We start from the raw sequence: 13,741 nt of genomic DNA, 5'->3' as shown, positions 1-13,741 counted from the left end.
GCCTGCTGTGTGCTGGGTTAAAGCCTGTGCCACCAAGCCCGGCTCACACTTCCTAAAAGGACAAGCTGCTTTAGGAGGATTTTGATAACGATTCTATTTCCTGATTTTTGCTTCAGGCATGCAAGTAAAATTTAAATCTCATGAAAACTCAGAGAAATCAAGAACATCAAGGAGCTATGGCTAGTAATGAAATCAAATAAACTTTACAAAGGCCTTAGCAGTGTGGCCAGGATGAGCCTCCATCCCACGTGCCCTCAGAGGGGCACACCTAGAGGGCACACCGAGAGGGCACTCGTGGTTTAGGCAGCTGTGTTTTCCACAGAAGAGTTCAGCTGCTGGCAAAGGCGGAGACAGGACCGAAAAGAGTATTTGCAAGGCTCTGTGGTTTATTTTCACGGCTACTGCTGCTCATTCAACACTGACACAATTAAGACCCTTTCTGAGGAGACGACAAAACTATAATGTGTTTTTCCTCTCTCAAAAACGGAATTCATGGGGTTGGGGATTTAGCTCAGTGGTAGAGCGCTTGCCTAGGAAGCGCAAGGCCCTGGGTTCGGTTCCCAGCTCCGAAAAAAAGAACCCCCCAAAAAAACAGAATTCATGTTAGCTGGCTAACAATGTACCATTTAAGAATTCCATAACGGCCAGGCCGTGGTGGCACACACCTTTAGTCCCAGCACTCGGGAGGCAGAGACAAGAGAATCACTGGGAGTTCAAACAGACTAGTTCATAGAGTTCCAGAACAGCCAGAACTACACAGAAAAATCCTGATTTAAAAGAAAAAACAAAGTGACAGCATTGACGTAGCTAGGGTGGGGGCCTGTAGTAGCTCAGACAGGGACTACTCCCACCCTGAGCCCTCAGAATTGGGCAGCTGTCACTGTAACCCCCCCCCCCCCCCGTAACAACACCCCAAGAAAGCGTCAGTGTGTGTGACTTATCTGTGAAGGCCAAATTATTCCCGACAATTCAGGCTGAGTTAAATATGGTTCTGACAGCCATAAAGTGGAGTTTTGCATTTGATAACTTTAGTAACAAATATGAATTCTAATTAAATGTTTATTGACTGATTTGATAAAGTCTGTATAGAACTTTATAAAAACAAAAGCACATAGTGTTTTACTTGAGACAGTCACTTGACTTTCTCAGGGACTCACCTTCTCTCCCAGATCTTCTCTTCTATATCCAAGAAGCTCAAGGTATTTCCCACGAGAATCCTCCTCAAAGTTTACCTTTTAAAAGAGACATTACTTCAAAGATGTACATTTAAAAACTAATTTTTCTACGAACTGACCACATTCCAAATCAAATTACTAAAGAATACAAAGTCTACAAAATCTTGAAACTTCACTGTTTAAAAATAACTTAATTCTAAAAATTGCTTTTTTTTAACTATGTAAGAATGTGTGAGCCTGCACATTGGTCTGTACATGCCGAGTTCAGTGCTGGCAGACATCAGGGGAAGACACTAGTTCCCTACAGCTAAGGTTACAGGTAGCTGTGAGGGCCCCAACCCAGTGCTGGGGACCCAACTCAGCCCATCTGAAAGAGCCGTCTTTCCTGTGCCACTCTGAACTGGGGATGGCGGATCTGAAACAGCGTCTTAATGTACAGCCTTGGTTGACCTGGGACTTGCTATGTAGACCAGGCTGACCTTGAACTTACAAAGAGTCACCTGTCTCTGCCTCCTCAGTGCTGGGATTACAGGCCTGGGTGAGCCAACTATTTTTAAAGCTAAATATGTATGTAACTTATCATTCTGGATAAGTGAGGCTGGTGTGTTGCTATAATCTTGTTAAGTACAAAGTAGTCCATGTTCAATGGTTTGATGAGAAAGAAAACAGTGTATTCAGTATTCAATATTCAAAACCCTTTTCAAATCTCACACCTAAGCTGGCAGAGTGGCACACACCTGTAACCCAAGCACTAAGGAAACAGAGAGGCAGCTCTCTGCGGCCTGCCGGTCAACACAAGAATGGCATGCACAGTGAGAGACCCTGTCTCAAAGGAAATGAAACTTTGCTCCTAACCAACAAATTATAATTGTAGAATTATATAGTTTAACCATATTGTATTCAAGATTGGTTTTCTTGGGGCTGGAGAGATGGCTCAGTGGTTAGGAGCACTGACTACTCTTCCAGAGGTCCTGAGTTCAATTCCCAGCAACCACATGGTGGCTCACAACCATCTGTAATGAGATCTGATGCCCTCTTCTGGTATCTGATGACAGCTACAGTGTACTCATATACAATAAATTTAAAAAAAAAAAGGTTGGTTTTCTTGGAAATATCAGTATTAAGAAACATCTGTGAAAGCAAAATGTCCAGTGAGTTAACTCTCAGTCTGCTATTAAAGGACAATCTGCTGAAAGGTTTTTTTCCTTTGACTCCTCTGTAATAGCAGGAAGAGAAATTCCTCTAAACCCTGCCCCCACTCTCTCTTCATGTCTACTGACCAGGTCTGCGACAGACACAGTTTCATTATAGCGCCCCCCAGGCTCTAATGTTAAGTCTGCCCAATGACAGCTCTCTCCTTTAAGTATTCCCTCACACTATTAGCTTATAATGACACAAGAGATTACGCTGTGTCCTCTGTAAGCCAGTGTTTCCATGATAGCCCAGCCTGGCCTTGAGCTTGGCACCCGAGTGCGGCCATTACAGGTGTGTGCTACTGTGCCCAGCTTAAGGTTCCTGAGTTTCATCTTGCATTTCTGAAATTACACTATCTCAAATGTTTACTGAAAACGAAAACAGATTTTGACTATAATATGAATAATTTACTGATAATGAAATAAAGCTACCTTTAGGGCCAGAGAGATGGCTCGGTAAATGTGTTCACTGTAAGGTGAACACGCACTGACACACACACGAGCAAATTAAAAATAACCCAACCCTACCTTCAAGAAGGACCACACATTCTTCTCGAAGTCAGTCTGGGACGCATCGATCTTTTTCTGGCAGTAACTGATAAAGCCCTGAGACTGCACGACGTGCTGTAGCTGCTCTGAGCGGCTGAGGAAGTCCTTTTCTGTCACCACCTGACTGATGAACACGGGCTGCCGCCGTGGCTGCTCAGCTCCCTGCTGAGGCTGCCCTGTAACGTTCTCGAAAGTCACCAACTTCCCTCCGAACTGTCAAGAACAAATGCACCCGTGAGTTCCCACGAAATGCACTGTAAGTCTGCTAAAGTCACAACTGGACAGCACTGACCCTCCCTCCCGACCCAGAACCTTAGTGGACCCTTCGCTGTCCGTCTGTCCATCCGTCCATCTGTCTGTCCCGGGCAGTTTTCACAAGCCACCCTGGATGAGCAGTACTTAGTGCTGTCCTACAGCTTCCCAGTTAATACGCTGTCCTGACACACAAGATAAAGTCCACCTACTGAGAAGGAGGCGCCCACAGGTCTCCGGATCCACTTGGGTGGCTTCTTCAGGGGCAGCACGATGCTGTGCTGTGAAGTCTGCTGTGGGATTTGTAATGGAGGGAGCGGCTGTCCTGTGCCAAACGGATCAAGATTCCCAAAAGACGACGAAAGCTGTATTTTTTTTTAAAAAGGATAAATCAGTAACTATGCAAACTGTGTGGCAATTTTTCAACAACGACAAAATATCTAACAATCATCAGTAAAGTGGCCTCGCTAGTTGGTAAAATCACTTTAAAAACAGTTGCACACATGTGGCTCTCTTTCTCGGCCGTAACCATCAAAAGCCTTGATGCTGCCTGTTACCTTGTCAACTTGTTTCTGCCTTAAGCCGTCTATGCTCCCTCCCATGATGGAGTAGACACGGATGCGACCATCGAAGGAAGCGGCAGACAGGACGGCAGGATTCCGAGGACACCACTGGATATCAAAGCACCACTGTGTGTTGGTGGGAAGTTCATATAATACCTAGCCCGACATAAAGAAGTAAAAGTTAGAAAAAGGCATAGCCAGGTCATAAGCAAAATAAATAAAGGGGGTAGGAAGTGCAGCTGACCAGTTTCTTTAAGAAAGAGTTGGTCAAGACAACCAAACAGTTGCTCTTCCTACAGTGTGGTGGCCCCGGGAGGCCCACTAGGAAAAGAAATGCTAGTCAGTATTCCTTTTCCCAGAACGGCAATAACAAACAAGCTGGGAAGGCCAGAACATTTATCAAATCCTAGTGCTCCCCCACTCAACTGGTTTTGCCTGGTGAGATCCAAATTACTAGATTTCAGTCATCTGAAGACCAAACTTTTTGAGCTGGTGAGATGGCTCAGTGGTTAAAGCACTGGCTGCTCTTCCAGAGGAGGACCTGAGGAGTTCAATTCCCAGCTCACCACCATCTGCAAGGGGATCTGATGCCCTCTTCTGGCCTGAGGATGTATATGCAGCAGAGCAGTCATAAAGACCAAACTCTGTAAAGCACACCCTTAGAAGAACTGCCAAGTCTAGCCTAAGAGAAAACAAGTATATACCCTTCCTACTGCTGAAGAATCCTAGCAGTTTCCTATAAAGGAAAAGGCCATGGGAAACTGCTGACTGCGTTTCAGGGCTCGGGAGATAGTGCCATGCAAGCGTGAGGGCCGCAGTTCAGGCCCGGCACCCACACTCCTGTAGTCAGAGCTGGGGAGGCAGACACAGGGAGAACCCTGGGGTTAGCCGCCAGCACTGAGGGTAGTTGAGAGATCACAGATCATGTCTCAAACAACAGGTAGCAATACACCTGACAAAGATACACTATCAACTTCTGGTGGCCAGGTCATACACACATATGTGCACACGTATTTGAATGTACATGAACATATACACACTGAGGAAATTAAAAATAAATAGTTATCAGAATCGCTGCTGATCCAGAATGTGATGACAATGGGAAAACCTAGGAGTATGACTCTGAGGCCATAAGAAAAGCCAAATGACCTTAACTTTGGTAATGTAAGGCATTAACAGAACAAAACAAACAAACAAACAAGAACCCCAACCGCACAGTGAAGAAGCTTCTGGCCTGCTCATGTCTGTGGTGCTTGCACGGTTGGTATGTGACTTACGCTTCACTGAGCTGGAAAATCTAATTTTTTAGTTGAAGCATACACATACTAAAGAGTCAATTCCTTCAGATCCCAAACAAACACAACCATGTGCAAACGTTTATTTTACCACTAATGGTGAGAACAGTGCGTTCCAAGAACCCGGCCTAATACAATCAGATAAAAGGAAAAGCACGCGAAGGTTTTCCTGGCTTCAAATCACACAGGCAGAACTTGTGGTTAGTTTTGATCTCAGCTCCCTAACCTTAAGATTTCTGTATTCTTACAAAAAGCATAATCTAAAACTTTAAACTGGAAACCAAGAAACTAAAGAACTTGCTTTTATTTTAATAAGACAGGTGAAAATCTACTGATAGGCTGGGAATATAGCTTAGCTGGGCAATTGAGGCCCTGTGTTCAATTCTCAACACCTAAGAGAGGAACGTCTACTAAAACATTTTAATTACTCACTTATTCTGTGTGTGTGTGTGTGTGTGTGTGTGTGTGTGTGTGTGTTGGGGGGGGAGGCATATGCCACCGTACACTCGAGAATGACAAAGTTCAGGAGTCAGCTCTCTCCTTCCACCTTGTTTCTGCTGCCGCAGACCCAGGTTGGCCGAGGTGGCTGCTCCCGCCTCGCTGGAGGAGTGCTGAGGTTAAGCATGGAGCCACTACAGCCTTTTTTCATGAGGGTTCCAGGAATCAGACTCAGGTTTCCAGGCTTAACTGCTGAGCCAGCTCGCCAGCCAGAAGACAACCTTTAATGGTGCTAGAAACCAAGCCTAAAACTTTGCACCAGCTAAGCAAGTGCTTGACTGCTGAGCCACACGTCCAGCCATTCACATTTTTCTTAGTTCTCCATCAGAGTAACTACAAAAGCACCTGCAATGATCAGCTTTAATAGAGAAGAGGCAAAGGTATAAGGCTGTAGCTTGTGGCTAGAGATGGCTCAGTGGTTAAGAGCACTCAATGTTCTTCCAGAGGACCCAGGTCCAAATCCCAGTCCCTACATGTTGGCTTTCGACTGTCTGTGACTCCAGTTCTACAAGATCTGATGCCCTCACATACACATACATGCAAAGCACCAATTCACATAAAAACACTGCACAAAAATAAAATAAGTGATTAAAAAAAAATAGACTGTAGCTAGAATCTATGTTCCAACAGAGAAAGGCTAACTTTAAAGACTAAAGGAAATGAGCCGGGATATTCCTGACAGTTCTGATGATGAACATCTCTCACCTTCCTCCACCATTTAATTATAATTACATGCTTAATATCCATATGGAAATTTCTTATTCAGGTAGAAATAAAATATTACAAGGGCTGACAGGTTGAGAAGCACTCCTCCTCCTACCTCTCCCGTGTTAGGGTTAGAGCAGAGAATCTTAGCATCTTTTCCACAGCTTAACAACAATTCAGGATCTGCCATGCTCCAAGCAATTGCCAAAATCCCCCTATAAAACAAAAATGGGCAGGAAAGGAGAACAAATGAGAACGAAGTATAGTGACGGGACTCTCTTCTCTGCTTACGGGTCCAAAGCTAGGAAGAAAGGAAGGGAGGAAGGATACATTGGGGCGTGGGGGAGAAAAACCACAGAGAGATGAGGAAAAGTCCGATCTTGAGGAAAACAAGCTTCCATGAGGCCTGTGCAGGCTCAGGGTCAGAAGCTCACAGTGACCTGTGCTGTGTGCTGTGTGCTGTGCAGGCTCAGGGTCAGAAGCTCACAGTGACCTGTGCTGTGTGCTGTGCAGGCTCAGGGTCAGAAGCTCACAGTGACCTGTGCTGTGTGCTGTGTGCTGTGTGCTGTGTGCTGTGTGCTGTGTGCTGTGTGCTGTGTGCTGTGCAGGCTCAGGGTCAGAAGCTCACAGTGACCTGTGCTGTGTGCTGCAGACACCGGGCACTCAGCACCTTGCTCGGCGCAGATGGTAAGAAACAAAAGCAAAAGCCTGACCACACGGACTATGAAGAATGTGTCATGGGCTGGTTTTCAGGAGAAAACACACAGACAAAAGTGCCTGGTACAGCAGGTGTGGTGCCAAGCACCCTTAATCTCAGCTCTGGAGGCAGAGGTAGGCAGATCTCTGAGTTCCAGACTCCTCATACATGGGAGGCGAGTGTCCCACCACCGATCGACATCCTAGGTCCTACTGTTCTGCCACCAGGGAAGTAATCTTTATCAAGTATAAACTAGCTATGTTTCGAGGCTGGGGATTTAGCTCAGTGGTAGAGCGCTTGCCTAGGAAGCGCAAGGCCCTGGGTTCGGTCCCCAGCTCCGGAAAAAAAAGAACAAAAAAACAACAACAACAAAAAAAAAAAAAAACTAGCTATGTTTCAAGGCAATATTAAACTCTAGATTCTAGAAACACATCTTTATATATAACCCTCTTAGAGAAGGGATATCTGTAACCTTAATGTAACAGTAATACTTCCAAGTATTGACAAGGCACAGTCATACAGTGTAACAGTGTGATCCCTGGGCTGTACAGTGTAACTAACAGTGAACTAAGCCTGGGCTGGGATGGCTGCCCCATAATGACGTGACATGACATGCTGTACCGCATCCTGACAAGGCCAGCTGATGGGATGGCTCAGCAGGTAAAGTACCCCGCCAAGCCCTATGACCTATATCTAATTCCTGGGTCCCAGATGAGACACTGACTCCCACAGGCTACCCTGAGCTCAACAACATGTGAAGTATGGCACGTGTGCACACACACCCACGTCCACACCCACACACAACTCGGGCACAGCAGCACACACTGGCAATCCCAGTTAGGGAGGGAGTGGGAAAGCCAAATTCAAAGAGTTCACCATGAGAATGGTGACTCCAGGTTTGGTGTCCCAAAAACCTAAGGTTGAGGAATGCTCAGAAAGGCATAGGCATTGACTTCTGCCCTCTACAAAGATGTGTGCACCCTCACATATGCCACATAAGCGCACATCCATAAAATCTTCTATACTCTATTTAGAGAAAGACAGTAATCTGTCTTTTCTATATTCATATCTATGTTGCTCAGAGATTTTATGAGAAACTAGAATTGTTTTAATACTTAAGAGCACACCATTGGAGGTTCTCAGTGTTTAGCTCAGTGGTAAGCACTTGTTTAGTATATATAAGGCCCTGGGTTTGCTCTCTAACATAGCAACAACAAGTAGTCAAATGACAAAGTGTGCATGTGTTGACATGACTGCAGGTGCCTAAGGAAGCTAGAGCCATCAGACCCCATGGACCTAGACAGTTGTAGATGACTAGGAGTTGTCATGTGGGCGCTGGGAAATGAACGGGGCTTCTCTGGAGGAGTAACAAAGGCTCTTGATTACTGAGTCATCTCTCCAGCCTAATGTATATACTAAAGAAACAGAGCTCGAGGACTGAGGAGAACTTATGATCAAGCAGTCTACCCATTTAGTAGGATGAGAACACTGCTAACCACCGAGATTGACTGTTTCTGCCACCCAGCACTGTGCTTTGCTAAATTATGACGGCCCACTCCAAAGCTATGCGGGAGAGCAGGGTTGAGGGAAGCCAAGATCAGTGTTTGGGTTGAAGTCGGCACTTAGCTGGTTGTCTCTGACCCTGGACAAGTTTAACCTTGCTGAGCTTCAGCTTCTGGCCTCTAAAACAGCCATTTCTGTAGTGAGGGTTGGTTAGGGAATCATGTAAAATAACTGTACATTTCTGTTATGAAAGATTCACTCTAAAGGTAGAGAAGTGGTTGGAAGGAGACCGGCCCCACAGCCTCACTCTTTTGAATGCTTGGTCTCCAACTATTGCAACCCTTTGGGAAGGATCAGGAGGTATGACCTCGTTGGAGAAGGACTATCACTCAGGGTGGCTTTGAGCACACCAGGCCCAGTCCCTCTCTCTGCCCCCTTTTATGGGTCAGATGTGAACTCTCAGGCACCGCTCCAGTCCACGCCTGTGGCTTTCTTTTGTAAGCTGCCTTGGTTGTGGCCTCTTCACAGCAATAGGAAAGTACAAAAACAGGTGGGAATTACCTGCTTTACTGAATAATAAACTCAATCTTAAGTAAGAATAAAAAACATTACGACTCCTCAGAATCATCTTTCCTTGCTGTAAATTATACTAAATATAACATCTAACAAAGAATACATTCTGACCAGATTCTTCTCCTTTATGAGCCAGTGACAGATACCAACTTCAAGACCTTCTCCTTCACAGGTTGCTACATAGGAGAGGGGGAAAGGACAGAACTTCAGTCTGCCTTTCACTAAACAGGAGAAGCAGAAACTCCTAAAGGACTTAGAAACTAGTACAATAGTAAAAGGAATTTTCTTATTTAAGCTAATTTAAATAAACTTACTAGTACCTCAGTGTCAATGACAAGAACCTTACCTAACTAATGAACTGTAAGGACACCAGAACTTGAGAAAAGCCCTGTTTTCAGAATATCTACTTAACATAGTAAAGAGAAAAGCCCTGTTTTCAGAATATCTACTTAACACTAACGGCTCAAAAATGTTCACTTTTAAAGTAAACTGAAACCAGAGTCAAGCCAGTTTCTCCACTGCTCCTGCCTGGCATCCCACTTTCTGAGGTCCGTGGTCCATGTCAAGAGCTGTCTGAGTTTTGACAGACTCAGTTTGACTGATTACTCTGGTGACTTGTAGCCACCCTCACACTGTGGAGCTGAGGGGTTCTCAATTCCTGATCTCCCCGCCCCCACCTGCCAAGTGCTGGGGCCACAGTCACACATCGCTATGTCCTGCTTCATTATTTGAATAAGTGGGGGGAAATCGTTAACAATGGATTCATGTGAGTATGGTAAGATCTATCTTCCACTTTGGAGAGAAAATCATGACGACTGCTTAAAATAAAAATGAGTAAATGTTTTAGAACAAAATATGAAGAAACAAAATTCCCTGAAACAGCAGCACGGTACCTGGCATGATTTTCCAGAACCCGGAGGGGAGAGGAAGCAAATCGAAGATCCCACATCTGGACCACTGGTAATCGATCATCCTCAGAAGCAAGGACCATCTGAGTAGCGACATCAGGGTGCCATGCCAGCCCAGAGCAGTGCATCTGCAGACAGCAAGGCCCACATCTCAGCATCATGTTACTTTATGAAGCAGAGATAAAAGCTGAGGACTGTGTCATTACAAAATGAACGGGAAAAAGGACCAGTTCAGACTAGTTCTGAACTTTTTACATCAGTGGTCCTCAACCTTCCTAATGCTGCAACCCTTTAATACAGTTCCTCACGCTGTGGTGACCCCAAGCATAAAATTATTTTCACTGCTACTTTATAACTGTAATTTTGTCACTGTTATGAATCATGATGTAATTATCTGTGCTTTTCAATGGTCTCAGGAGACCTCTGTGTTTGGAGTCTGGCATGGCCTTGGAGTGGGTGAAATGACAGGGCTCCCGGCCTTTGGACAGGGCCAACAGGACATGGGCTTTCACAAGTAAAGTGTTGATGGCTGCTATGGGCACAAAGCTGGTTTGTATAATAATGTACATATTTTCACATTCCTCTGAGAAATGTTAACGTTAACAGGGTTAAAGTTAACGACTCCATGGTCGTTAATTAGGAACAGCATGCCCAGGAGTCAAGTGTGTCTGTCTTTAGCAAAATGGTAAATGCTGGGATAAGATAAATGCAATAGAAATATTTAAGTTTTAACTTCAACAACAACAAAAACCAGGCCAGCAAGATGGTTCCCTGGGTAAAGGTGCCTGCCACTAAGTCCCCAACACCCTGAGCTTGATTTTTGGGACCCACCTGGTAAAAAGAGGAAAACAGACTCCCAAAAGTTGTCCTCTCAACTCGACATGTGCTTCATGGCACCCGTGTATACACACACACACACACACACGTACACAAAATTAATAAATAAAGTGCTTAAAAAGCTGAAAAACACTGGGTGTGTAATTATGCTCACTAAGGGAGTGACCCCCATCCCACTGTTACCTGATGGATAAAGACAGGATTTTAATCTTACGTGCTTCGTCACGCGTCCATTCTGTACTCACCCTGTTACTGTGGTCGCTGACTTTGATAATAGGCTCGTTTTTCCTGAGATCCCAGACCGTTGCCCGGCCACTGGGACTGGCTGATGCTAAGATATGCTGGACCTGTCTGTTCCAGGCTATGCAGCTGATATCTTCTGGTGGCTGTTAGGGAGAAACATCGAAAACCACTTCACTACTGTGCTGGCTACTGTGTCACCCTGAGAGACTGGAGTTGCAGGAGGAGCCTGCCAGTGCACATCAGAGGGGTCTGAGGGCACGGTGCGGCTGCACAACACTTTCTGGTCTGCTGACTGATGCAAAGGTGCTGCCCCTGGAGTAAGCGAGCAGGCAAGGCACGTCACCTCCCACAGACAGACAGACAGACAGACAGACAGACGAGGATCCTGACACGTAAGGCACACAAACCCTTCCCTCCTCCAGTTGTTTAATCACAGCAACAGAAAGTACCTAGGGTATTACTAGACTCAAATTTAATTATAAAGTGGGATGTGGTGCATACACGTGTCGTCCCAGCATTCTGGAGGCAGAGGTAGCCAATCTCTTGAGTTCTAGGCCAGCCAGAATGACATCGTAAGGCTCTGTCTCAAAAAAATTAAAAAACAAACTTAATTATAAATTCTCATTCTTCATTTATTATTTGTATATTATTAATTTATTGTCTTTATTTTCCTTTTCTTTTGAGGGTGTCACTATGTAGCTCTGGCTGCCCTGGGACTCAGAGAGCCGCCAGCCTCTGTTGGGGTTTACTGCCTGTACCACCATGCCTGGCTGATCCTTTATTAAAAAAAGAAAACTCTAGTACTTAAAAATGAGGCCCATTTACTCCACTGATTTCCTTCCTATCACATTCACCACATCTACCATATTGTTTAAACAGAGACATACATGACTTCAAAACTACATTGTTTCCTATTGCCTCATCCGACATCATTTGTTGAGTTTCTGCTATAAACCAAGCTGCTTCTTTATTTGATGATAGTGCAATAGAGACCACAGACCACACAGTGGCTGGTGAATGTGCCCTACAAATAGGCAGACACAAACGGCAGGCTGGACTACAGGAAATATGCCTTCGTAAGGAGTGGAATACTGTCATGAAGCCACCTTTCAAGATCTCAAAATGGTAGGAGCAGGTATGGGGAGCAGCCAGTGCAACTGGGATCCACACAACAATGAGAAATTCAAAAACAGAGCAGAAGAAGCTCCTACCCAGCCTACATGAGGCACACAGGAAAAGTGGATCGGTCTGAGTATGGGTGAAAGCGAGTATTCAGAGACCATCGTGTCCCTGTGAGACAGCTGCTGGCCGTTTGTTTATCTGTTCGGTCTAGTTCTCCGGCCTGGTACCACAATGCTGGCGGTTGGCAGGCCCTGAATGAGGACTCACTGCCCTAAGACTCACAGATACTTTGAAGAAACACTGCACTTTGCTTTTATTCTTTGAGGCGGGGCGTCACTATGTAGCCCTAATGGTTTGGAGCGTACCATGCAGACTGGGCTGGTGTGATCTGGCTGCCCCGCCTGCTGAGTGCCGAGGCTAAAGGCATGCACCCCCACCCAGCGTCACGTAAGGCCTCACGCTGGATTCCAAGTTGATTTCAAACCAGGATGATTTCCCTGCACCCACTTGATAAGACAGAAGCATATTTATCGATACTTTACCGTGCTACTGGAAATTAACATAAATGTGTTTAAATGAACAGCTTTTTGGTTCCTTGACTGCACTGACCAACAGTTAACATGATACCTGTGTTTTAGCTCCTGGCGTCATTGGAGTTGCAAAATTGTTTAGATCCCAAATGTAGATTTCAGATTCATTAGCACCAGAGGCCACCAAATTGGTCTGCAAGAGAAACAATGACCAAATAACAAATAACGGAAAACCCAGAGTAACTAAAAACCAACACGCTGACTACCCGTAATCCATCAAACCTGACGTTTTTAGAGAAACAGTATAAAACTTTTCAAATGAAGTATGTCTACCGACAGTGAAACCCATTTTAAAGAGGTGCATTAAAAAGAGGGCAGTTCCAGCTTAAACTGTTGAAGACTCATCGCACTGGCCACACAGGTACTGGGACTGGTGGATTTGCATCTCTGGAAGACAGTGCGACAACAGAAGACAAACGATCCCTATAGCTAGTCTGTCTTTCCAGGGGCCCCACAGCTGGTACCCAGACTGGCCCAGGACAGCTAGGAAAGCCTGCCCTCTGCTCACGTACTCCCAGCTCATGGGCATACAGGTCTGTTACAGGGAGCAGCATTCCTGGGTGCCCTCTACTCCAACCTGCTGGGTCAAAGCCATCCTGAAACTGGCCTCATCTGCTACTGTTCATGCTCACTAAGTTTCTATCAACTGGTGCTATGAGCTAGCCTAACGTAGGCCTTATAGCTGTGGGGCTCCTAATTTCTAAAGGTGCCCAGGCAGAGGGCAAGACACTGTTGGTGTCTTAATTTCAGCTTTGCCTGGGGTAGGTTTTATTCTTTATGCGTGTGTAGTTGTGTGAAGCCACATGTGAATGTAGGTGTGCATGCACCTATACACAGGAGATCAGAGGACAACCTCGAATGTCACCCTCCTTTGACATAGGATCTCTCAGTGGCATGGACCTCACCAAATAGGCTAGACTAGCTGGCAGAAAGTCGCAGGGATCCTCCTGCCTCTGCCTCCCAGCACGGAGCTCACAAGTGCACAGCACCACACCTAGCACCTTCTCAGGACTCTGAGGACGGAGCTCAGGGTATAAA

The 13,741-nt window shown here is 45.5% G+C and overlaps 1 protein-coding gene across 36 annotated transcripts in view; it reads right to left on the bottom strand.

Annotated features, from left to right (window-relative positions):
• The window catches only part of Sec31a (SEC31 homolog A, COPII coat complex component), a 54,925-nt gene that overhangs the window by 28,546 nt on the left and 12,638 nt on the right, over positions 1-13,741 (bottom strand). For all 36 annotated transcript variants that reach the window (XM_063273705.1, XM_063273710.1, XM_006250677.4 and 33 more), the window contains exons 5-12: positions 12,741-12,836; positions 10,994-11,134; positions 9,897-10,039; positions 6,346-6,445; positions 3,727-3,888; positions 3,382-3,534; positions 2,897-3,130; positions 1,158-1,232 (exon numbers count right to left, since the gene is read on the bottom strand). In XM_063273705.1, the coding sequence (XP_063129775.1) occupies positions 1,158-1,232; positions 2,897-3,130; positions 3,382-3,534; positions 3,727-3,888; positions 6,346-6,445; positions 9,897-10,039; positions 10,994-11,134; positions 12,741-12,836 (1,104 nt within the window). The remainder of the gene's footprint in view (positions 1-1,157; positions 1,233-2,896; positions 3,131-3,381; positions 3,535-3,726; positions 3,889-6,345; positions 6,446-9,896; positions 10,040-10,993; positions 11,135-12,740; positions 12,837-13,741) is intronic.

The sequence above is a fragment of the Rattus norvegicus genome, chromosome 14 (genome assembly GCF_036323735.1).
Source record: "Rattus norvegicus strain BN/NHsdMcwi chromosome 14, GRCr8, whole genome shotgun sequence".
Classification (NCBI taxonomy): Eukaryota; Metazoa; Chordata; class Mammalia; order Rodentia; family Muridae; genus Rattus; species Rattus norvegicus.
Note: the sequence above shows the minus strand (reverse complement) of the source record. Positions and strands in the feature narration are given on the sequence as shown.